Below are 26,733 nucleotides of genomic sequence, written 5' to 3' on the forward strand. Positions count from 1 at the left end.
TCCTAATAACTAAACAATTGTCAAATTAAATAAACAAAAAAAATTCTCTATTTTGTGTATCACTTTTTATGAAGTGGGGATAACATTGGCACTCGTGTGAGTGGTTGAATAATCACCGATATTAATGTATGTATAACAATTAGGAAAAAGTTAAAGAAATATGCAATCATGGCCTTGCTGATAATCCATGTCCTTTCAACTTAATGTTGGTTAATATGTTGCTTTCCAACAAAAATCAAATACATTTATTGTGGATGTTAGCATACACCTTATTGTCATTTGATTTGATGGTTGTTAGATAATTATTATTTTTCTTATAAAAGAAAATTAATATATTTCATTTAAGATCATGGGAGTAGTATAATGTGGAATACTTTCAAGCAATAAAAAAAATATAACGTGGAATATGAAAAGAAAAAAATTTGTAAGTAGCTACGAAACTTAGTTCCGTAGCAAATTTCAAAATCAACTGAGACTAAAATTGGTTATTTTCTATGACTCGTTGAATGCTATATCATGTATAGAACATTGGTGGAGAATATTCATCAGATTCATAATATAGCATTCACTTAGTTGGGATACATTGGTTTAGTCACTTGACCTAGATCAGATTACACAAACTTGAATATGAACATTTCGATCTTGATCAAACGACTATTAATGTTTTGACTTCCTGAATGTGGGAAATCTATAACTCATCATAATCAATGGGGGGTTGTATAATGAAAGAAAGGGTAAAGTTTGAGTGAAAGAATAGGCGCTGGCCAGTTTTGTTTGTGAACATAACAAAGGTGGATATATGTTGGACCCAATATGAATAGATCCAATTCAATAAACTACTTGAACTTTCACATGAGTGTTTCTTTTGCCACTCTTCAACCTTCTCCCGCACCCTATTTGTGAATATAAAATCCAAGAAACCGGAGGGCTTTGGAAGGTCTTTTAACGTGTTTAACGCCTTTCGGATAATCTAAAATTTGTAGGACGCAGGGGAAAGTGTTATGGTGGGAAAATATTTCTTTTACCAAAACCCTCCTAGAAAGTTTATGGTGGTAAATTGAAAATATTTAGTTGTTAAATATTGAAAAACATTTCTTTTTAAAAATACTTATTATTATCTATTCTATTCTATATATAAAAGTTGTCCCAAGCCAATTTTGAAGCCCTAATTTTTCCTAAACCCTAGCAAATAAAATACCTGTTTTAACCCTGACCTAAACCTTAATTACGAAACAGCTATGGTAACAAAAGATGAGAAAAAAAAAGCCGCAAACAACACAATAGAAACCAAAAGAAACAACTTTTGCGTTCCATATTCTTCTCACATATCCCAGCAATTTGAAAACTTTCAGCCGTTCTACTTCTGACCCTCACCGTTCTCCACCTTCTACTTCTGACCCTCACCGTTCTCCACCTCCCACCCTCACTATCTTCACTTCCGGTCATTCTTCCATTGCCACTGTCCTCTCCTGCCGCCAGAACCACCGCGGATCTCCGCCGTATCACCACCATCACCAGTCTTCAACATTTGGCACTCCAACTTTCACCGACGTATTTCTCCTCTCATCGCTCACTGTCGTCGACTCGACCGCCACAGTCTGTGGCATCATATCATTACAACAAACTCATAACAACAATCGCTACTTGCGGTAAGTGCTCTCTCAAACCTTCCTTCACCATTTCTGTAAGCAATATTCTGTCGCATCATTCTGCCGCACCACCCACACTTCAGCGAATCGCTAATTTCAATCTGAGTAACCTTCCCAAACCTTCAGATCGATTAACTATTCCCAAACCTTCCTTCACCATTTACGATTTCAGATTATCACCCACACCTTCTGTTTCTCCTTCATCACTTCCGATTCAGAAACGCTAATCCGTTTCGATTACCGATTCATAAAAGGTTTGATTTCTTCTCCATCCAAATCTCATCCTGTTCATCTAAATTTTATCAAAGCTAAATTATCCAGAACTGATTACTGCTGACTGCTAATTTTAGTTTTTTTTTTTAAATTGTGGATTGCTATTATCTCATGAACTGATTACTGCTGACAGCTAATTGTATCTAATGGTTTTGTTTGTTGTATTTAGAATGTTGCAACAACTATTTTTGTGTGATTCTTTTGGTTCTTTATTTAATTAATTTGTGATATTCTTTTAATTCTCACTTCCTTTTTTGATTCATTTAAATGTTAGATGCAAGAGGTTGGGAGATAATTCATCAAAGTTGGTCTATTTGCGGCTGATGTTGCGGGATATATCGTAGTCAAGATTTTGTTTGATTGGATTTTATACTGGTACTTATGGTAATTATCTGCTCAAATTAATGCAGATAACTTTGATAGTTTGCTTCTCTTATGTTATCACATGATTCACCGTGAAATTGAGAACAACTGAATTGTTTATTTTTGTTTGGTTGACACTTGACACTGTAAAATTGTTTAGTATTTAATTTGATTTTGTAGTTTGATTTTTGGTTTTGGTGTCTTTTGACTGCACTGAAAAAGAGTACGGAGAGATTGACATGGGATGTAATAGCGATAAGATTGGAAGGAATGAGTTAAATCCAATAGCCACTTATGCATTAGGTGTTTTCATTTTTTATTTTATTTTGTTTCTTTACTTGAATTTATGATAGATTAATGGAGATAAGTTAATTGGTTTCAACTACAATATTGACGATAATCTTGATTTAAATTTGGTGTAGAGTTTGTTGATACTGATGTTAGAATTTTGATTTAATTTGTGGCAGACAATGTTTTGGCCACGTACAAATTTTGACGAGGTGTATGAAGGAGCAGCCAAACCTGTAGTGAATTCAGCCATTGATAGGTTGTATATCATCATCTATGTTGTTACTACTTTCAATTTAGCATTTTAACATAATGAAAATCAACATGTATTTTGATGTTTGAGTTATATATTATAGTTTATCTATTTTTCTTCTTCTAAATGGATACATATTTATATAAATATATATTTATTGCATTAGATGATGAATTGATGCAGATCTACTTTGTTCTTGCAATCAATATGTGGTTTTAACTTTTAAGGTTCTCTCATTCCATTTTACTTTGAAGTTTTATGCATATCAATAACTTTTATAATATATTGTTTTGATATCTTGCTTTTTCAAATGAAAGCTCTAACTTTGTTAATTTTCTTTTGTCTATGAATTTCATAAAGTGTGCTTTTTTTTTTTTTTTTGTTTGCTGATTGATAAAAGTTAATTTGTAAAACATGTAAGGGGACAATACCTTATCCTACTTCTAACTCTTTAATAGGGTGTCGGTTTTCCATCTAAGAGTAAATTCAAAGTTGGAAAAATTTGCAGGCTCATGTATTGAAAATGCATTTTGGTAAGTTATTTAACAGTTGGAATGAGATGTAAAAGCACCAGTTTGACGCCGATCTCCTAATCTTCATCTTTTACACCATTGTTATGACAATCCCTTTTTCTTAGTTTAGTGTAGCAAATAATTAGAATCCTTTAATTTAATTTATAAGTCTATATTTTTCCTCTCTTCCCGACTATTTGATTTTTTTTTCCTGCAACATCGATTGGAAAAAGTTCAATCCCAACCACCATTATAGAAATTGGGCAAATGAAGGATCTGTTTTTCCATCGACACTGCGCAATTTGTTTGTTCATCGCATGTGTTTGGATGACTTTATTTGGATAATTATCATATTATTTTATTTGTAAGTATTTCTATATGAAATTTTTGCTCAGGCATTTGAAAACTTCTTACATAAATGCATGCACACAAGTGTTTTTTTTTATTCCATTTAATTTTCATAAAGGCAAATTGTATGAAAATGACAAGTATAAAGTAGTTGATATGGTACTGTTATTATAATGTTTATTTGATTTAGATTTTAATCATAGTTCTCTTTTTTGGTCTTCTTTTTATGTTGATTTTATCTTATGTTTTTGATTTGGACAATAGGATGATTATGCTGCTGATGACAGATGAATTCGAGGAGAAATTAAAAAAGGAGACAATGACTCTTTTTGTTTTTGGTAGCCACACCCACGCTTCTAAAAAAAATCCAATCTCTCCCACTTTGGCAGAAGCTATGGCTCCGAGGTGGTTCCTTCAATTGAGCTTTAGGTACTAACTTGGACTCTCACACAAATATAAAAACTGATTCTGTGTCTATTGTTAAATTCCTTGATGCAAATTATCTTAGATTGTACTGATTTGTTCTCTTTGAGACCCAACCCTAGAGTAGTTTTTTTTAAAAGATGCATAAATTCTGCAGCAAATGCATTTTTTAGGGTAGCTAGAAATTATGGCTCTAAATCTTGGGTGGAAACTCTCCCTGAACCCATTGTTTTTATCATATGTAAGGATTCAATGGGGTCTCTATAATGAACAGCCTTGGTTTCTCAGCTGATAGTCCAGACAAATATTGATATTCATATATCCTTTTTCTGATGCTTATCTCCACATATTTGCACATGAGATGTCCAACGTTCATTTTGTGAATTTGTTTGTGTGATGTTTGTTGTTTTCTGATCTGTGTGTGAAATAACATGCAGGGTAATCTCTAGAAAGTAATCTGTCATAGATGGATTGCGACTTGAGACAGATATGATCCACTTTTGATTGTGGGAAAAAATTGTGCTAATAAATTTGAGAATGTATTTTAGTATTGACTTATAGTAAAAAAAAATCAAAATTTCCATTAGAGCACTACATTTTCAAAAGCTTATATTTTTGTTTAAATCTTAATCTGAACATTATCTTATATGCTATCCCTTATCTTACTTAAAACGTGTAATGGTGAATGTTGGGGTAAATGAAAGCAATTGAGTAATTTCTAAATGTGTTTTGAATTTTTGATTGGATGTGGCTTGAGTTTGATACGTTTTTATGGTTACAGTAGTTATACTTGAAGCATAGGTTCTCATTATGTTATTTTTAATTTTCTGCTATTCAAGTTGAATTTGAGGTTTTTTTTTATCATGGTTTGCAAGTTAGCATCAGAGTGCTTCAACTTTGGTGTTCTGAGGTGTATTACGGCTCTAATTTTCGTTGCAACTTTTGGTCCGTTTTGAGTTGTGCTAAGGTTGTTGTTCTTCAACCAAACAAGGTATATGTTGTTATGGTAATATTTGAGTTTCTGATTTCATAATTTTTTTTATAGAGATCATTTCTGTTTGTTTTCTTAGATTGTCACACATTTCCTTAATACTTATGTGTATGCTAGACCGAATTCAGTTTACTTGGTCACATTTCCTTACTTTGGGGACGACATTTGCGTGGTATGCAATAGTGATAAGATTTTTAGGAATGAGTAAAATCAAACTACTGCTTTGCATTAGGTATTTACTTTGCATTAAGATTATTACTCTAGAGTGAGTTGTTTCCTTCTTCTTTATGCATTTATTTATATTTTATCACTTTTTGTTTGAAGCATTTGACATGAAGGGATCTGTTTGGGCTCATTTTGTTAAGTTGTTTATGTTTAAGCTGATTTATGTTGCTAATTTTATTTAAGATGCTTTGTTTAAGTTGTTTTTGGTGAAATATTCATGTAATACGAAATGAAGCATAAAGTTGTTTATGTTTAGGCCAATTTTGTTTAAACTGTTTATGTCAAAGGTGTTTAAGTTGTTTCTGTTTAAGCTGTTTTTATTTGCTTGCTGTTTAAGCTGTTTTCATATGCTGCGTATATGGAAGAAGAAAATCACTGGGTTCCTCATTATGTGCAGGTAATTTCGGCAAATGCATGGAATGGTACAAAGTTGATCATGGATTCTGGATTTCTGCAATAAATTTTCAGAACAATACATTCCTAAAGATAAACCTTCTACATCACAACCTCCAAACGTTGTACCACTTCCTAATCCAGAGGATGATGTCTCAGATGGTGAATCCAGCTCTACAGGTAGTGATGAGAATGGTGAAAGCTCCGACAGTGATGATGACAGCTTTGAACGGCAAGGGAACACATTTTACAGCGATCACCAAGTTACACATACCATAATTAGTTCATTTTATCTTAATAATAGTAAGGTACTACAAATTGATTATCTCTAATCAAAGAAAAGTGAAACTCATATACATCACTGTCATTCTTAATAGAAGTTAAATAAGTCAGAATTTACATATTTGGACGCAGCTATTCTTTTGTTATGCTGCTCACAGCGGCATGCTGCTTGCGACGGGCACAGCAATTGAAGGGTAATGGTACCTTTTCTCTTATTCTCTCTAAACAACAAATTTGGTGCAATTTTATTTTTATTTTCTGTTTTTTTTTGTCAACGAAATATAGGAGGAGGAATCACCAATGAGGCATATTTACACTAACTGAGGTAAACGAGCTATTAGTTATGTTTGGGCTAAATTAACAGTAACTACTTTATTGCAAAATCCATATTTCGACTTCATTTGGTCTCTGTTTTTCAATGTGGTTATGTAGATTAACATGTGTAATTGTTCTTGGTCATCCTTTTATTAGTTGGCTTCTTTCCGCCCCTTGGAAAACTTTTTTAGAAGGTATATGTCTCTATCTTTTTGATGGTTCTTGATAGAGCACTATGGCGTCATTTGATCCATGTAGCCGACCCCACTTAGTGGGATAAGACTTGGTTGTTGTTGTATATGTCTCTATCTTTTTGAAAAATTCATGATTGCACAAAAGGATCATACTTCTAAGATTACTAAGCGTAGATATAAACTAAACTTCATGCGAGGAACTGTTCTTTTCAAAGTCACAAAATGATCATACATTGCTAAGATTAATTTGTTGTTATTCTCTTCTTTTTCGCCATTTTAGCATCACTATTTTTTCTTAGCTGCACTTCATACCCACATCTAAATAGCCTTATGTGTTAATTAATATCTTAGTTTACTTGCTACCTTGGATCAAACACTTTTCACCTTGAGATTTTGTCTATTACCCTCTTTGCTAATAAGGCTTTTGGACCGGTTATCCTTTACTTTGTGTTTTGGTCACTATTAGAGTCCATTGGGGAAATTTTTCTCATCAAATTATTAAATAGATGATCAGTTAGTTTGTAGTTATTTTAATGAATAATAACGAGGTTACAAGGTATTTATTTCTCTATGTTGTGCTCCAATCAACCAAGACACAAGTATTTCATCACTTCTATATGGTTGTTTACTCATTATTTGCACTATTTTATGAAGGTAGTGTGGCATTTGAGAACGAACAGAACCTCAGAACCTGAAGTATACTGAGCTTAGATCGTGGCTTCCATGGACATGGAAAATGAGGAAGAAAAAGCACTATATGTTAGTTTGCTTTATGTTGATAATGCCTCCCAATTTCATATTATTTCAAGTTACAACATTCTCTCATTACGATAAAATAAATTGTATAGTTTAAGAAGAAAAGTCTTACGTAATTGTAGTTGACTTGGTTGAGAACCATATCAAGACTTCCTTTAATCCAGTTGTATCAATTTTTTAGATTTGAATTAATGCCATCAGAGTTAATTATTCTCATACTTCTAAATTCCAACCAGATTGCACCCAGAAAATATTTATGGTGTTGATTTTAAAAGCAGTAATTACTGCGCCCCTACACCCTATTTACAAGCCAATTCTTAAGTCAAACAAAAATGCCCTATATCAAAAATATTAATTTCATTTTATTCATATTAATCTTTATCCTGCGCCCCTACACCCTATTTACAAGCCAATTCTTAAGTCAAACAAAATGCCCTATCAAAAATATTAATTTCATTTTATTCATATTAATCTTTATCTTGCGCCCCTACACCCTATTTACAAGCCAATTCTTAAGTCAAACAAAGTGCCCCTACATGCCAATGTCGCAATATCACGGGTTACTTCAAGGGGTGGTTTAAAGATATTGATTAATGACGAGGACGGCGATGATACCGATGTTGCATCAAATGTGGTCTACAGGGAAGTTTTGCGTAATGTGTAGGACTTTTTTGTGTGCTATTCATTTTCTTACTTATTGAAACTATTTACATGTCAACGAACTTCAGTTTCCCTTTTAAAATTATATGTTATGTTAAAGTAACAGGAACTACGTAATAGAATTATGGAACAATAACAAAGTCTATGGTAATTGACATTATGGTTTGATTTACGACAATTTTTACATTCAAGCGAACTACATTGTTTTATTTTTACAGTGAATATTAGCTTCTTAAAATGACCCGTGCGGTAGCACGGGTCGATGGTCTAGTATATTTTAAATCTTATTTTGTGTTTGGATAGTGTCTAATGTCAATGATAGGGTTTGGGCGATCAAGAGAACACCAACAACTTTATAAATCATGAGTTATAAGTCTCTTCTTCGACATCAGGATTGTTGTTTCCACGTGAGTGAAAGATGTTATTCCTTATTCATCATTCAATTGGTAAGGGTAAAACTAGGTAAGAATGAATCAACTGGTGTGGAAGAGAAGAGCAGCAACAATGGTTTAGTATGTGAGGGCAGCAGTGAGACGGAGGTGAGGAGACGAGAGGGGGCGGTGAGAGGAAGAGGGGAGATGCTATGTTTGATTGACGACGGCTACAGGAGGCATGACAGTGAGGAAGCTGAACTGGGTGGCCATGGCGGTGAATACTGATACGAGAGAAGAAGAGAGGGAGAGGGTGGTTTATGAGTTTTATTTTTTTTTATTAAAAAATAAATGTTTTGTTTATTTCAAAATATGAACAATTGAATTCTTTTTTGGCACATTTCATTCATCCAAGGCCCTAAATGGACTTAAATGGAGCATACTTGGACTCTATGGACATTATATAGTGAGGGCCGAGTAGATATTAAAGTTATACTATGAAATTAATTATATGTCATAACAATGGTTTCTTATTGATCTGTATTCAAATAAAACCAATCAGTTGGAGGTTTTTTCCACCCAATATATCTTGTGTTCTTGGTAATCTTGATCGTACCACAACCAACTTGTTTAATTTGATGGTAAGAGGTCGCTATAGATATAACACAAAATTACAACGATTGTTGACAAACACATAGAGATGGTCATTCCCTCAACAAAAAAAAACATAGAGATGGTCAATATTTGTTACCAGACTAAAGTTGAGTATCGCTGCTATTGGACTCGTGGGAATGAACAATTGTTTTCATCTTTAGTAAAATATTGCTCGTCACCAAGTATTTTAAATACTTGTTTACATTAATATTTAGTGGTTTGTTTTTTTTTTTTGAAGAGGCAAAACTGAAATTATATACCATTCAAAAACATGTTTCGTCAGCACAAGGTGTGCCTACAGAAACATTCAAAGTTTACAGACTGTATACAAGCTGAACACAAAAAAAAAAACAACAAAAACAGCATTACGTGCCCAAACAAACAAGAGGGCTAACAAGCCAACTACGGTCACCTAACACAAAAACCGCATTGGCCGCCTTCATCCACCAATATGAATGCATTTTAACTTTCTCTAATAATTGGTGGATACTAGACACTTTGTTTTTAAACAACCTGTTATTTCTTTCATTCCAAATCACCCAAACACATAATAACCATAAAAGCTGCATAAATGATCGCCTTTTCGGAGAACTACCAGCCAAATAGGTAAACTGCTGACAGTGATCAAAAATATCGATGGGATCAGCCCCATAAACTCCAAGCCAATCACGGACATAACGCCACAATTCACTAAAAGTGGCGCAAGACATAAATAAATGGTGGGCAGTTTCGACTTCACCGCAACCAGAAACACACATTTGCGCCTCTTGAGAGATGATCCCACGAGCCACAAGATTAGATTTAGTAGGTAACCTGTTACGGAGAAGGCGCCACGCAAGGATAGATACCTTCAAAGGGACCTGTCTGTGCCATATGAACTTCGAAAACACAGCCACCTCCTGATTCTGAACAGTGGTAAGCAAATGATAAACAGAACTGACAGAGTAGACACCATTGGATTCAAGGCGCCACCTCCAGCTATCAGAGTTTTGAACCTGCAAAATCACATCAGACAACAACAACCTACACTCTCGTAACAAGTCCTCCTCCCACACCCACAACCTCCTCCGCCACTGCCACGCACCCCCACCTTCCTCCACACCCAAAGCCAACATATCTGTAACGCCCCATTTTTATTCTATTATTTTTAGTGGATGTTTGAGTGTTTTATATAATTTTATATGATTTATTTGGTATTTGATGTGTTGTATATTATTTAAATGAATATGGCTTTATTATTTGTGGAAATATTAGGAGAAATAAAAATAGGAGTAAAATATTAATATTTTGGTTAATGGGAGTTAATTAGTATTTATGAGAGTTTAGTGGGAGTTAAATGAAAAGAAAGAAGTTATATTTTTGGGAGAAAAAGAAAGAGAAGCAGAGATAAACAGTTTCACGTACAAACAATAGAAAAACTGGTTTTTGGAGAGAAAAAGGAGAAGAACCAAGAGAAAGCTAGGAGAAGAGCTAGGAAGAGAGAATCCAATCGTTTTTGCTGTAGAATTTGCTGAGATAAGGTAAGGGTGGGATTCCTTTCAATAATCATGGTATATAATTTGAAAATTGATGAATTTGTTGTTCTTGGTTTTTAGGGTTTGAGAAGTTATGTTAGATGATGAATTATGATGAAACTTGTTGTTGAATTGCATGATTATATGTTGTTTTATCCCCTATGTTGTCTAATAAACCTGTAAACATGTTTCTAATTCATTTTGGGTGATTAGGGGATCAAAAATTGGGTTTTGGAGTGAAAACTGGTCTGTTCTCGTAAATCTGTCCATGTCCCATCGTAGTACGATGCTGGGAAATCGTACTACGATTTTTCCAGCAGCAAACAAGACTTTTTCAGTGTATCCCATCGTAGTACGATGCATTCCATCGTAATACGATGTAATAGTGACAGCATTCCCCTGTTTCGTGTTCTTGCGTCTTTTTCACCCGTTTCTGTTTTGAACTGGCCTTAGGTGTAAACATGAAAGTTGTAGATAATTAAGTTAGCTTTAAAATGGCCTTGGTTTGGAGTGGAAAAGATTTGTAGATTTTGAGTTATGATAAAAATAGTCCAAGTGGATCTTCAGAAAACTTTAAGAAAACTTAGCATAACTAATCCCAAGTTAGTCCAAAAACATATGGTTGGTTTCCCAACTTCAAACTTAAGTGTTAGGGACTTAGTTGAGGTGTTCTATGGGTATTTGGCTTATGTCCTATTGATCAAAACTTAATTGCTTTTGAAGGATGTTTTAGACTTAGAGATGAATGTAATTGATTTATATATATGCTATGTTGTTTGATTTCCGTTGTTGATGTCGTTGTATCATCTGATGTCGAAGTTGGGGAGTGTGTCATAATTGTTGTAGGCACATATGTTGTTGTTGTAGTCGTTGTTGAAGTTGTATGTTGATATACACAAGTCGAGTCCATATGCATACTCATGTTCTGTTGGGGGCTTATGCCCTGGAATGTTTATCATTCAAATTGTTGGGGGCTTATGCCCTGGAATGTTTATCATTCACCTGTTGGGGGCTTATGCCCTGGGATGCTTTAACCATCCAAATCGTTGGGGGCTTATGCCCTGGAATGCTTAGCATTCAACGCGCGTAGATTGGTACCACCTGCATGATGCATTAGTTGTTGTTGTCGTTGTAGCATTGTCGAGTTGTTGTCGTTGTCGCATTGTCGAGTTGTCGGTGTCGTTGTGGATAACGTTGTTGTTGTTGTTGTTGCTGTACCTTGTTGCTGAAAATAATTATGTCGTTGCCTATGTGTTTATTTAAATACATTATTAATGATGCCTGTTGTGATATGCTTTGTTGTTTTCATTAATTTGATGAATTATATATTATTATTATTGGATAAGTTTCTCACCCCTTCTGCGTATATGTTGCCTCGACCGTGGGTAATGTGCAGGTACTGATGACTTGTAGGTTTGGTCGGCTCAAGTGTCTAGGGCTCTGATACATACTAGGATGGGGAAATCGTTGCGAATGTCTTCTCATTTCTTTTATGTATCACATATTTTGGAAAAGACTTGCTATTAGAGTTTATCGTTGTTGAAAATAAAGTTGATTTATGTTGGGGCCTATGTGCCAAGATTTTCATTGATGTTGAATTTTGGTTGAAACTATATTCTTAAAGAATTATTCCGCTGCGGTTTATTAAGATTCTTTATGTTGGTCTTAAATAAATAGATATTTTCTATTTATGAATTTTTGAAAAGTAGTGTGACACTCCGTTGTGTGATTACTCTGATTATAATAATTAATATTACGTTGTTGGGAGAACGGGGTGTTACAATTGGTATCAGAGCAGGTCGGTCCGTCCGGCCAATTAGTAGAGTCGTGTCGAGCCATGTAGAGTTGTTTGACAATTTATATTGTCTTAGTTGTGCTGATTTTTGTTGTTATGTAGAGTAGAGACCTGGAGGCTGCGAATATTATCTGTTACAAGAGAAATAGAATGGCTGGAAGAAACGATGCTGCGGTGGCTGCTGCGTTGGAAGCTGTAGCCCAAGCCATAGGACAACAACAAAATGTTGGTGCTGGTGTTAATGCTGACGTAAGAATGTTGGAGGCCTTTCTGAGGAATCATCCTCCTACCTTCAAAGGAAGGTACGACCCTGATGGAGCACAGACATGGCTCAAAGAAGTTGAAAGAGTTTTCAGGGTTATGCAATGTACTGATGACCAGAAGGTACGTTTTGGTACGCACATGCTAGCTGAGGAAGCTGATAATTGGTGGGTGAGTCTCTTACCTGAATTAGAGCAAGGTGATGCAGTTGTGACTTGGGCTGTGTTTAGGAGGGAGTTCCTAAACAGATATTTCCCTGAGGATGTTCGCGGAAGGAAAGAGATTGAGTTCCTTGAGCTGAAGCAAGGAAACATGTCGGTGACAGAGTATGCAGCCAAGTTTGTGGAGTTGGCTCAGTTTTATCCACACTATACTGGAGACAATGCTGAATTTTCTAAGTGCATAAAGTTTGAGAATGGTTTGCGTGCTGATATTAAGCGAGCCATTGGTTACCAGCAGATCCATGACTTTTCTGCTTTGGTGAGCAGATGCAGAATCTATGAAGATGATACCAAAGCTCACTACAAGGTGATGAGTGACCGTAGGGGTAAGGGACAGCAGAGTCGTCCGAAGCCTTACAGTGCCCCTGCTGACAAGGGCAAACAGAGGATGCCTGAGGAAAGGAGACCCAAGGGAAGAGATGTTCAAGCTGAGATAGTATGCTACAAGTGTGGTGAGAAAGGCCACAAGAGTAATGCATGTACTCAACGGGATGAGAAGAAGTGTCATCGTTGTGGCAAGAAAGGGCATATCATGGCTGAGTGCAAGCGTGGTGACATGGTTTGCTTCAATTGTGATGAAGAGGGTCATCTTAGTTCTCAGTGCAAGAAGCCTAAGAAGACTCAGACTAGTGGGAAGGTGTTTGCATTGGCCGGTACACAAACGGCTAATGAAGATCGACTTCTCAGAGGTACTTGTTTCTTTAATGGTACTCCTTTAATTGCTATTATTGATACTGGTGCTACACATTGTTTCATTGCTGTTGATTGTGCAAATAAGTTGGGTTTAGTTATGTCAAGTATGCCTGTGGAAATGGTTGTTGAAACTCCAGCTAAGGGTTCAGTAACCACATCGTTTGTTTGTCAGAGTTGCCCTATATCCATGTATGGTAGAGATTTTGAAGTTGATCTTGTATGTTTGCCATTGACGGGTATGGATGTGATCCTTGGTATGAACTGGTTGGAATACAACCATGTGCATATTAATTGTTTTAGAAAGACGGTGTACTTTTCTTCTGCTGAAGAAGAGAGTGGAGCAGAATTTTTATCTACCAAGCAGCTGCAGCAGTTAGAGCATGATGGAAACTTGATGTTTTCTTTAATGGCGTATTTGTCTGTAGAGAATCAGTCGGTAATTGATAGATTGCCCGTGGTGAATGAATTTCCTGAAGTTTTTCCTGATGAGATTCCAGATGTGCCACCAGAGAGGGAGGTTGAATTTTCGATTGATCTTGTACCGGGTACGAAGCCTGTGTCGATGGCTCCTTACCGTATGTCAGCCTCCGAGTTGGCAGAATTGAAGAAGCAGTTGGAAGAATTGCTTGATAAGAAGTTTATAAGACCGAGTGTCTCACCTTGGGGAGCGCCGGTATTGTTGGTGAAGAAGAAGGATGGTAGCATGAGATTGTGCATAGATTACCGTCAGCTTAATAAAGTGACGATAAAGAACAGGTATCCACTTCCGAGAATTGACGACTTGATGGATCAATTAGTGGGTGCTCGCGTGTTTAGTAAAATTGATTTGAGGTCAGGTTACCATCAGATTAAGGTGAAGGATGAAGATATGCAGAAGACGGCCTTTAGGACACGGTATGGCCATTATGAGTATAAAGTGATGCCCTTCGGTGTCACTAATGCGCCAGGTGTGTTCATGGAGTATATGAACAGAATTTTTCATGCTTTTCTGGATAAGTTTGTTGTTGTATTTATTGATGATATCTTGATTTATTCTAAGACTGAAGAAGAGCATGCAGAACATTTGAAGATTGTGTTGCAGGTGCTGAAAGAAAAGAAATTGTATGCAAAGTTGTCAAAGTGCGAGTTCTGGTTAAGGGAAGTAAGTTTCCTTGGCCATATTATTTCTGGTAGTGGTATTGCAGTGGACCCATCGAAGGTTGAAGCGGTATCACAGTGGGAGGCTTCGAAGTCAGTTACAGAGATTAGAAGTTTTCTTGGTTTGGCTGGTTATTACAGAAGATTTATCGAAGGATTTTCGAAGTTGGCACTTCCATTGACTCAGTTGACCTGTAAAGGTAAAGATTTTGTGTGGGATGCTCAGTGTGAGAATAATTTCAATGAGTTGAAGCGGAGATTGACAACGGCTCCAATTTTGATTTTGCCAGAGCCAGATAAACCTTTTGTGGTATATTGTGATGCCTCCAAGTTGGGCTTAGGTGGTGTGCTTATGCAAGATGGCAAGGTAGTGGCTTATGCTTCGAGACAATTGAGAATACATGAGAAGGACTACCCTACACATGATTTAGAGTTGGCTGCTGTGGTTTTTGTGTTGAAAATTTGGAGGCACTATCTGTACGGTTCCAGATTTGAAGTGTTTAGTGATCATAAAAGTCTGAAATATCTATTTGATCAAAAGGAGTTAAATATGAGGCAGAGAAGGTGGCTAGAGTTGTTGAAAGATTATGATTTTGGCTTAAATTACCATCCGGGTAAAGCTAATGTGGTTGCAGATGCCTTGAGTAGGAAAACGTTGCACATGTCGGCTATGATGGTGAAAGAATTTGAATTGCTGGAACAGTTTAGAGACTTAAGTCTTGTTTGTGAATTGGCACCTCAGAGTGTGCAGTTGGGTATGTTGAAAATTAATAATGATTTCTTGAAGAGTATCAAAGAAGCCCAGGAGGTTGATGTGAAATTTGTAGACTTGATGGCTGCTAGTAATCAGAATGCAGATGGTGATTTTCAGGTTGATAATCAAGGAGTGTTGAGATTCCGAGGTAGGATTTGTATTCCTGATAATAATGAATTGAAAAAGTTGATTTTAGAAGAAAGTCACAGAAGCAACTTGAGTATCCATCCGGGAGCTACAAAGATGTACCACGACTTGAAGAAACTGTTTTGGTGGTCTGGGTTGAAGCGAGATGTCGCACAATTTGTATATGCTTGTTTGACTTGTCAGAAATCGAAAGTTGAACATCAGAAGCCTGCTGGTTTGTTGACGCCTTTAGATGTGCCGGAATGGAAATGGGATAGCATCTCCATGGACTTTGTGACGAGTTTACCAAACACTCAAAGAGGGCATGATGCCATTTGGGTTGTTGTCGATAGATTGACGAAGTCGGCACACTTTATTCCAATTAATATCACTTATTCGGTAGCTCAGTTGGCGGAGATCTATATTCATAATATTGTGAAGTTGCATGGTGTCCCGTCGAGTATTGTGTCGGATAGAGATCCGAGGTTCGCTTCGAGATTTTGGAAGAGCTTGCAAGAAGCTTTGGGCTCTCAGCTGAAGTTGAGTTCAGCTTATCATCCGCAAACAGATGGTCAGTCGGAAAGGACGATTCAATCATTAGAAGATTTGTTGAGGGTGTGTGTACTTGAGCAAGGTGGAGCTTGGGACAGTCACCTACCATTGATAGAGTTCACGTACAACAATAGTTACCATTCGAGTATTGGTATGGCACCTTTCGAAGCTTTATATGGTCGAAGGTGTAGGACTCCTTTATGTTGGTTTGAGTCGGGTGAAAGTATTGTGTTGGGACCTGAAATAGTTCAGCAGACTACGGAGAAGGTCAAGATGATAAGAGAGCATATGAAAGCATCGCAGAGTCGACAGAAGAGTTATCATGACAAGCGTAGGAAGGACCTTGAATTTCAAGAGGGTGACCATGTGTTCTTGAGAGTCACCCCTATGACCGGTGTGGGTCGTGCATTGAAGTCCAAGAAGTTGACTCCAAAGTTTATTGGTCCTTATCAGATATCTGAGAGAATTGGCACGATGGCTTATAGAGTTGGTTTACCACCACATCTTTCGAACTTGCATGATGTGTTTCATGTGTCGCAACTTCGGAAGTATGTAGCGGATACTTCACATGTTATTCCTAGAGATGATGTGCAAGTTAGAGACAACCTTACGGTGGAGACTTTACCTTTGAGGATTGATGATCGCAAGGTGAAGACGTTGAGAGGCAAGGAGATACCTCTAGTGAGGGTTGTTTGGGGAGGAGCAACTGGTGAAAATCTTACTTGGGAGTTGGAAAGTAAGATGCAGGAGTCATATCCTGAGTTGTTTGCTTGAGGTAATATTTCGAGGAAGAAATTCTATAAGTTGGGGAGAGTTGTAACGCCCCATTTTTATTCTATTATTTTTAGTGGATGTTTGAGTGTTTTATATAATTTTATATGATTTATTTGGTATTTGATGTGTTGTATATTATTTAAATGAATATGGCTTTATTATTTGTGGAAATATTAGGAGAAATAAAAATAGGAGTAAAATATTAATATTTTGGTTAATGGGAGTTAATTAGTATTTATGAGAGTTTAGTGAGAGTTAAATGAAAAGAAAGAAGTTATATTTTTGGGAGAAAAAGAAAGAGAAGCAGAGATAAACAGTTTCACGTACAAACAATAGAAAAACTGGTTTTTGGAGAGAAAAAGGAGAAGAACCAAGAGAAAGCTAGGAGAAGAGCTAGGAAGAGAGAATCCAATCGTTTTTGCTGTAGAATTTGCTGAGATAAGGTAAGGGTGGGATTCCTTTCAATAATCATGGTATATAATTTGAAAATTGATGAATTTGTTGTTCTTGGTTTTTAGGGTTTGAGAAGTTATGTTAGATGATGAATTATGATGAAACTTGTTGTTGAATTGCATGATTATATGTTGTTTTATCCCCTATGTTGTCTAATAAACCTGTAAACATGTTTCTAATTCATTTTGGGTGATTAGGGGATCAAAAATTGGGTTTTGGAGTGAAAACTGGTCTGTTCTCGTAAATCTGTCCATGTCCCATCGTAGTACGATGCTGGGAAATCGTACTACGATTTTTCCAGCAGCAAACAAGACTTTTTCAGTGTATCCCATCGTAGTACGATGCATTCCATCGTAATACGATGTAATAGTGACAGCATTCCCCTGTTTCGTGTTCTTGCGTCTTTTTCACCCGTTTCTGTTTTGAACTGGCCTTAGGTGTAAACATGAAAGTTGTAGATAATTAAGTTAGCTTTAAAATGGCCTTGGTTTGGAGTGGAAAAGATTTGTAGATTTTGAGTTATGATAAAAATAGTCCAAGTGGATCTTCAGAAAACTTTAAGAAAACTTAGCATAACTAATCCCAAGTTAGTCCAAAAACATATGGTTGGTTTCCCAACTTCAAACTTAAGTGTTAGGGACTTAGTTGAGGTGTTCTATGGGTATTTGGCTTGTGTCCTATTGATCAAAACTTAATTGCTTTTGAAGGATGTTTTAGACTTAGAGATGAATGTAATTGATTTATATATATGCTATGTTGTTTGATTTCCGTTGTTGATGTCGTTGTATCATCTGATGTCGAAGTTGGGGAGTGTGTCATAATTGTTGTAGGCACATATGTTGTTGTTGTAGTCGTTGTTGAAGTTGTATGTTGATATACACAAGTCGAGTCCATATGCATACTCATGTTCTGTTGGGGGCTTATGCCCTGGAATGTTTATCATTCAAATTGTTGGGGGCTTATGCCCTGGAATGTTTATCATTCACCTGTTGGGGGCTTATGCCCTGGGATGCTTTAACCATCCAAATCGTTGGGGGCTTATGCCCTGGAATGCTTAGCATTCAACGCGCGTAGATTGGTACCACCTGCATGATGCATTAGTTGTTGTTGTCGTTGTAGCATTGTCGAGTTGTTGTCGTTGTCGCATTGTCGAGTTGTCGGTGTCGTTGTGGATAACGTTGTTGTTGTTGTTGTTGCTGTACCTTGTTGCTGAAAATAATTATGTCGTTGCCTATGTGTTTATTTAAATACATTATTAATGATGCCTGTTGTGATATGCTTTGTTGTTTTCATTAATTTGATGAATTATATATTATTATTATTGGATAAGTTTCTCACCCCTTCTGCGTATATGTTGCCTCGACCGTGGGTAATGTGCAGGTACTGATGACTTGTAGGTTTGGTCGGCTCAAGTGTCTAGGGCTCTGATACATACTAGGATGGGGAAATCGTTGCGAATGTCTTCTCATTTCTTTTATGTATCACATATTTTGGAAAAGACTTGCTATTAGAGTTTATCGTTGTTGAAAATAAAGTTGATTTATGTTGGGGCCTATGTGCCAAGATTTTCATTGATGTTGAATTTTGGTTGAAACTATATTTTTAAAGAATTATTCCGCTGCGGTTTATTAAGATTCTTTATGTTGGTCTTAAATAAATAGATATTTTCTATTTATGAATTTTTGAAAAGTAGTGTGACACTCCGTTGTGTGATTACTCTGATTATAATAATTAATATTACGTTGTTGGGAGAACGGGGTGTTACAATATCCCCCACCCTGCTATCTTTAACAACACATAAGTCAAAAAGACGACTAAACCTCACCGCCAAAGGAATGCCTCCTATCCACGGATCAGTCCAAAAATAAGTATCCATCCCATTTCCCACCCGTTTAAAGACATTATCCTTAAACCAACCGCCTCCAACCCCACCACCTCCATCACGGATGCTAACAACATCCCTCCACCAAGTAGAGGACCGCCTCCCTCCTTCCCTCACCATCCCCCCTTCATGACCATAACGGGCTACTAACACTCTATACCATAAACCCTCCCTATCCACCAACAACCTCCAACACCATTTACCCAACAAAGCTAAATTAAATTCTCTCATTCTCCTAACCCCCAAACCTCCCACCTCCTTACTATCACACACATTGTTCCAACTAATCCAAGAAATTTTTCGATGGTCCTCACTCCCTCCCCAAAAAAATTTATTAAATAAAGATTCTATAGAAGAGATGATACCTGCGGGAGCTTTGAAGAAGGAAAGAGCATAAACAGGTAGAGATGACAGGACAGACTTAATGAGGATCAAGCGGCCACCAAAAGAAAGGAACCTACTCTTCCACCCTGACAGCCTAGCAGCTATACGAGACACAACCAACTCCCAAAACGCCAACCGCCTAGGATCTCCACCAACCGGCAGACCCAAATACATAAAGGGAACCTTACCAACTCGACAATGTAAGGCAGAAGCTGCTTCCGCCAACCAAGAATCATTAATATTAATGCCTGTTAACATGCTTTTATTAAAATTAACTTTAAGCCCCGAAACACCTTCAAAAAGTAGCAAAACAGCCCGGAGAGCACGCACATTTGCCCAACTCTTATCCCCCACCAACAGAGTATCATCTGCGAACTGTAAATGAGTCACTGACACCCTCTCTGCGTCACCAATTTTGTACCCAGTAAACAAGTTGGACTCAACCATCGCTTTCATCATAACATTCAGACCCTCCGCCGCAATAAGGAACAAAAAAGGAGATAAAGGATCCCCTTGTCGCAACCCTCTTTTCAACGGGAACTCCAAAGTGGGACTACCATTTACAAGAACAGAGGCACGCGCAGTTCCGATACATTCCTTAATCCATTTCCGCCAAAGAGGAGGAAAATTCATTCTCATCATAACTGTATCTAAATAATCCCAATCTACCGAATCGTATGCCTTTTCGAAGTCCACTTTAAATAACAATAACTCCTTATTAAACTTTCGAGCTTCATCAACAACCTCATTAGCAATTAGCAAACCATCTAGGATTTGTCTATCTTTAACAAAAGCTGACTGAGTCTCAGATACCACCTTACCAACAACTCTCCGCAACCTATTCGCAAGAAGCTTTGCAACAATTTTATACAAACTCCCTACCAAAGATATAGGTCTAAAATCGGAAAGACTCTGAGGGCTATCAACCTTAGGAATTAATGCGATAAAAGTACTATTAATACCTTTGGTTAATTTGCCATTCCTGTGAAATTCATTGATAAAACACATAAGATCTTCCTTTAGGATAGGCCAAAACTGTTTGATGAAGCCAAAATGAACACCGTCTGGGCCGGGACTCTTGTAACTATCACAATCCCACACCGCCGCTTTTACCTCTTCAACATCAAACGGCTTAATAAGCAAACCCACGTCGGCCAGATCCAGCCTACTAAAATCCAAACCGTCGACACTTGGCCGAGCCACTCCTACATTCTCAAAATGCCTCGAAAAATGATCAAAAACAGCCCCCCTTAACCTCTTGAACACCCTCAATACGTCTACCATTAACTAACAAAGAAGAAATCACATTTCCACGTCGTCTCCCATTTAAAACAGAATGAAAATACTTGGAGTTTGCGTCACCTTCCTTTAACCACAATAACCGAGACTGCTGCCAACAGATGCTAGTTTGCGCCCTAGCCAAGGAATGCATGTTAAAAGATGATTCACGCAATTCTTGGACCTCATCCTCTGATAGCACGCTATCCTCCCCTTTTGAATCAAGTTCAGACACGCGTTCCTTCAATGATTGAATTTTACCTTGTAAATTCCTCGCATGTTTGTCATGCCATTCTTTCAAAGCCAATTTAATAAATTTAAACTTTTGCTGTAAAACAAATCCACCCCAACCAGACACCTCCAACGAGTTCCACTTGTCTGTCACAAATTGATTATAACCCGGAATATCTGCCCAACATTTCAACATACGAGATGGACGCGGCCCCCAATCATCTTCATTCACTACTAACAACAACGGACAATGATCAGACAACCCCCGCAAATGAGCTACTTGCATACTCCCCGGCCACACCAAGCACCAATCTTCTGACAAAAGAAACCTATCAATACGACTCATTGATGAACCGTCCCCTTTGTACCAAGTAAATTTACGTCCACAAAGAGGAAGATCCACCAAAGAATTTTCTTCGATAAACCTGTTAAAAGGGCCGACATCATACTGAATGTGATTATGTCTCGTAGAACGACGTTCTTCGAGAGAACGAACGGCATTGAAATCACCACAAACACACACATTCTTTCCCACAAGTCCATGCAATAAATTAGATAAATTATCCCACAGCTCCTGTTTTGCTCCGTTGTCACAAGGAGCATATACATTTAACAAGTAAAACTCTTCATTAGACTGAATAAAGCGACCATGAATCATTACCACGTGCTCAATACTAACTGTCGACCACACTTCCACCACCTCACTATCCCACATAGTCAGCAATCCCCCCGATGCACCCACCGAAGGATGGTAAGAAAAAGAATGAGAGTTGCCACCCCACAGGGCAGCACACAACACAGAATCACACACCACCAATTTGGTCTCCTGTAAACATACAATGGACGGCCCCTTCTCCCCAACCAGAGACCGCACCTCCTTCCTCTTCTCCAACCCACCTAACCCCCTCACATTCCAAGAAAGAATCTTCATAAAGGACTTCCGCTTCCCCCGCCACCAACTCACACCCCCTAACACCCTTCCACCACCTTACCCTTCCCATCCCCTGACACACCCTCACCCACCTTCTTCATCCCCCTACTTGCTCTAGATAAGACATTAAACATGTTAGAAGGATCACCGTTAAATTTCACACCTATTGCCTTACCAACCCCCCACACATCCTCAACAGCTACTTGCTCATTACCACGCATAACCACCCAATTTTGCCAATCATTAGTAACTGACGCCGACGAAGAGTCACCACTAACAGAGGTCTGACTAACCATCTTCCCACAAACCCTTCCCCCACGTCCGTCACGCCTCCTCCTTACCTTTTTCCTCAAAATTTTCAAAACATCCTCACGGTCTTTCCGAGGCATTCTAGCAACTTTTTTCAAACTAAGCACGGAGTGATGTAAAAAACCTCCAATTTTCTTCCTTTTCTCACCATTACCTTTACCCTTACCACCATCATCAACGGACTTTTCAGAGTTTTTTGTATGACAATTCTTGGATGCAGAAAAAATGATACCTGCCTCATCAGAAAAATGATCGTTCAACCACTCTAAGCTCCACGGACCATTACAACGGGAACGCTCCTCCTCCACCGGGCACGACATTGACTCTTTTACTGGTACAGTATTTCGACCCTCTTCCTTCTCACAACTAGCAATCTTAGTCTCAACCTCCACCAGCTTACCAGACGCCTCTGTAGGAATATCTACCACATGCTCATCATCTTCATCTTCAATACCCACGTCGTCCTTCACCACATGATTCTCCAAATCTTCAACAACTAAGTTTACAGCATCACAGTTCTCTTTAACATGATGAACCTCTTCATAGTCCGCTTTGGAAGATACAGACTGACTTTCTTCGTCGACCAAACAAGCATCCTCAACTAAATTAAAGCCCCACTCTTCTATAATCTTCACCTCCACCACAGTACCATCCACAAGAATATTATCTACAACATTAATAATATCCAAGTTTTTTGTAGCAATTAAAACTCGGACATAATCAAATCGATCTTTTTCTAAAGCCTCATCATCAGTTCTCAAGAAACGACCACAATCCATGACACACAGTTTAAAAAAAGACTCATTCCAAGCATGTAGAGGAATACCGTAGACACGAACCCAAACTCCTCTCTGAATAGACACCTCTTCCTCCTTCCTCCATGGTACAACGTTCTCAAAAAAATGAAAAAAGAACTCTTTTGCACCCGATATCACCGACATCACCTCATGACCATTCAAACTGAAAACATAAACTTTGTCCGCTCCCATAGGTACAATATTTAAATCATCGAAACCTGCATCAGAGATTCTAGCTTGAATGACTGTAACTGCCTCCCCATTCCGGATAGTTGCTACCACACCTCTACGTGCCCACAAAATATCCGCCTCCGACGACTTATACACACGAATCATCTTCTTCCCCACCTCGTCACACACCCGCTCCTTCCTTACCTCCACCTCCCTTGCCTCAACCACTGGCAACTGTTTTTTATTTTCCACTCTCTCCTTCGCCTTCACCTCTCTCCCGTCCAGCCTCACCATAACATCACCCACCTTAACCAACTGCTGCCTTGCTTTTTTTTCTCCCTCAACACCAACAACTACCGTCTTCTGCCCATCTAGCTTCCTGTTACCTCCCTCTCGGCCTTCCAACACACCCCCTCCATCACCTACTGCACCATTCGTCTCACCTGCCACAGAATCATTACGCGCAAACCTCGCCACCTTGGCCCACACCCGACAATCCCCAAACCACACATTGTTCAGTGCCTGCACCAGTTTCTCGACATCCCTAACCTTGAGATATCTCACAAACCCATACACTTGACCCCTCGCATTACACCGCGGAGCCACAAACACATCATCCAATATTCCACACACCTCAAAGCCTTTGCGTAAAAAAGAAAGCGATGCACGTACAGGAAAATTTGTGATATAGAAAGTAACAAACTTACGTACACCGCTATCCACATTCTGATCTGCCATCACCACTGCACCAGCACCATTGACGTTTCTACCATGGCTTTCCAACAAACCAGCACTCGATTGCGGCCTCTGACCACCGGAAGAATTCCTGTGCGTTTCCCCTTCTCGCTGAAATCCAGACTCATTCACAGTTCTCTGTTGTTGACGACGTTCTAACAAAACCCTAGGCTGTCCAAACCGAAACCTCAATCCTCCTCCTTGCTGCAAGTCCGCATCCTGTCTGTCCCATCTTCGATCATCCTGTTCCTGCACTTTCCGACGTCTCGGCATCACGACAGTCCATCCTCCCCTATCCCCCCCATTTGGTGGCACCCTGCCTGGGCCCCTATCCCCCCCGATGTTCCTCACTCTCGGCGAATTGTGCCGGCGTGGCTGCCCCTGGCTATGCCGGAGACCACCACGTCTCTCCTCTCTATCCCTAGCTCTCGCGACCATCGTTTTTGTTTTTAGGTCAAGTATCCTTAGTGGTTTGTTTAATATAGATCTGCTCCAACGATGGACCTTCGTATTTTAAAAAATAAAAATTTTATTCTCAATTTGTCTTATTATTTTATTTATTTATTTTTTACTAGAAATGATACTAAAGAATAAAGATCCATCAATAATCCATTTTGGAGATATTCATATGGGACACTTCCCAATATTTATTTAGTTTTTTTTTTTTTTTGACGATCCAATATTTATTTAGTTGAACCAGCCTAAAGAAGTTTTGACTGACATAAAATCAAAGTGGTAATTAATTATTTTCTTCGGGCTCTTATTGAATATTTGACTAAAAAGTATTAGATAGTAACACGGTGTATCGGTCTCAAAGGACTCGTTCAATTTGGGGGTTTGCCATGATCACCATGAACATTCAAATGTTCATGTGTGTTTGTCTTATCCGAATATATCGATATACAAATACGTATATTTATTTTTATTTCGCACTTACTTTTTATATTGTATATATAATTTACACATTTAAAAACATAAATACTTAATCGAATCTTAGAAATACAACAATGTTAAATGTGTTGAAGTAGAGATTTATCATCTCATTGTGGTCTTATTTGATTCGATGGATTAATCTAAAAGTTGCATGGGGATGATACACAATTAACAAAAAAACATAAATACAAACAGACTAACTAATCAATGATTTTATAAAAAGAACTAGACTGTATAAGACAACTGTATAACCCCTAAAAAAATAGGGTTAATTATGTTTCTAGTCCCTATAAAATAGCGACCTTGTAAGTTTAGTCCCTACTTAATTTTAATAGTATTTTTAGTCCCTATAAAAAAAATTTACTTATAATTTTAGTCCCTGCTAAAACAAAGTTTGATTAATTATCCTTAAACTCTTAAATTTTTGAACGATTTTTTTGAGACAAGATTAGAACACTATGAAAGGTTCGTTTACTAAAATTTAGAATTTTCTGACATGAAATGAATTAAATATGAATTTTTTAAAATGACAAAAGTTAAAGATAAAAAGTAATAAAATCTGGATGTAGAAATCAAATTTTGCAATAATTTTTTGCGGACGAACTTTTAGTAATGTTCTAAACATGTCTGCAAAAAATTGTTCAAAAATTTAAGAGTTTAAGCATAAATTAAACAAATTTGAATTGAGTAGGGACTAATACTCAGTGCAGAAAAACAAAATTAGGGACTAAAAATGCTATTAAAATTAAGTAGGGACTAAACTTACAAGGTCGCTATTTTATAGGGACTAGAAACATAATTAACCCAAAAAAATATAACAATATTAAGCTTCCATGATCATCATAAAATCAACTTTAAGAATAAATTCATAAGTCTAGTTCTTTTATCATTAATTAGTGTAGATTTATGCTTATAACTTTTTTCTTTCTTTATATATGGTAGAGTATAGTCCCATATGATTGCGGCCAGCTAATATTTCAAATAAGAATTATTTAATTTGCTATAGCTAGGATTCTATATATAAGTCATAATATGCTCTAAGTGAGAATTTCAGGTTAATTTGCATGCCAAATTGTGATTAAATGTAAAGAAAGTGTGAAGGAAAAAACCCCAATACAGTCTAACAAACAAGTTTCACAACCTTCATTCTTTAATCAGTTTACATAGTTGTCCAACACTTTAAGAAAAAAAAGGAAATTGTCCAACACTAGTTTATACATATATACTAATTTTATTTTTTTTGACCATATAAGCATGTATACTATTTCTCCTAGAAAACACATGCATACTATTTTTTAATCCCCAAAGTTAAATTTTTGCAAGGAATCATATATAGTATCTAAGTAAAAGATGCCACTTGAAATTTAAATTTCTGCCCTGTATGAAATGCATTGTAAGCAACGTATGAAGTTGGCAAATACTCCCTTCGTCGCTATATCTAACCACCCATTTGACTTTATTTTTGTCCCTAAATCTAAACCCCTTTTCAAATTACTAGATCCATTTATTATTTTTTTCTTAAACATACTCCTAATTAATACTACTAACTTGTTTTGAAATTTAAAAAGTCAAATTTAATACATATACAAACAAAGGACAATATGGTAATATTAACACACAAAACAGACATAATAATTACATTGTCAGTTTTTCTTAAGAAATGTGAAAAAAGTAAAGGGAGGTTACATTAAGGGACGGAGGAAGTACTAATGAGTAGTGCGGTAATACTCTCTTTTGAACACTCTATTTAATACTCACTTTTTTATTGGTTTAAATCATTGTGGGTCTACACACTGGAAATAGAACTCACACAAGATGGTGGGACATACATTGATTTCATTCAATAAAAGAA

At 37.2% G+C, this 26,733-nt stretch overlaps 3 protein-coding genes and 2 long non-coding RNA genes across 7 annotated transcripts; 3 read left to right on the forward strand and 2 right to left on the reverse strand.

Annotated features, from left to right (window-relative positions):
* The first annotated feature begins 1,208 nt into the window (after positions 1-1,208).
* LOC146949808 (uncharacterized) lies at positions 1,209-7,481 on the forward strand. Of its 3 annotated transcripts, none has more exons than XR_015027381.1 (9): positions 1,209-1,649; positions 1,822-1,903; positions 2,197-2,306; positions 2,753-2,832; positions 3,951-4,115; positions 4,985-5,100; positions 5,723-6,194; positions 6,286-6,325; positions 7,164-7,481. It is a non-coding gene; the product is annotated as an uncharacterized LOC146949808 (long non-coding RNA). The 3 variants fall into 3 exon arrangements; XR_015027380.1 differs by lacking the exon at positions 1,209-1,649 and having other exon boundaries at positions 1,671-1,903; positions 5,723-6,026; positions 6,133-6,194; XR_015027379.1 differs by lacking the exon at positions 1,209-1,649 and having other exon boundaries at positions 1,671-1,903.
* Positions 7,482-9,315: 1,834 nt separating this feature from the next.
* On the reverse strand, positions 9,316-10,065 carry LOC146949809 (uncharacterized). Its single transcript, XM_085748569.1, has one exon. The coding sequence runs from the start codon at positions 10,063-10,065 to the stop codon at positions 9,316-9,318; it is 750 nt and encodes a 249-aa protein (XP_085604695.1).
* A 34-nt stretch (positions 10,066-10,099) lies between these two features.
* On the forward strand, positions 10,100-17,018 carry LOC146949810 (uncharacterized). The gene is made up of 2 exons (XM_085748570.1): positions 10,100-14,938; positions 17,010-17,018. Exons 1-2 carry the CDS (start codon positions 12,410-12,412, stop codon positions 17,016-17,018), a joined length of 2,538 nt encoding a protein of 845 aa, XP_085604696.1. The 5' UTR covers positions 10,100-12,409.
* A 64-nt stretch (positions 17,019-17,082) lies between these two features.
* Positions 17,083-18,919, forward strand: LOC146949811 (uncharacterized). Its single transcript, XR_015027382.1, has 2 exons — positions 17,083-17,220; positions 18,611-18,919. It is a non-coding gene; the product is annotated as an uncharacterized LOC146949811 (long non-coding RNA).
* A 420-nt stretch (positions 18,920-19,339) lies between these two features.
* On the reverse strand, positions 19,340-19,952 carry LOC146949812 (uncharacterized). Its single transcript, XM_085748571.1, has 2 exons — positions 19,478-19,952; positions 19,340-19,374 (listed from the first exon to the last, which is right to left on the reverse strand). Exons 1-2 carry the CDS (start codon positions 19,950-19,952, stop codon positions 19,340-19,342), a joined length of 510 nt encoding a protein of 169 aa, XP_085604697.1.
* Positions 19,953-26,733: the final 6,781 nt, after the last annotated feature.

Source organism: Medicago sativa, chromosome 2 (genome assembly GCF_051527215.1).
Source record: "Medicago sativa cultivar Bolivia chromosome 2, Bolivia_mono, whole genome shotgun sequence".
In the NCBI taxonomy this organism is placed as follows: domain Eukaryota; kingdom Viridiplantae; phylum Streptophyta; class Magnoliopsida; order Fabales; family Fabaceae; genus Medicago; species Medicago sativa.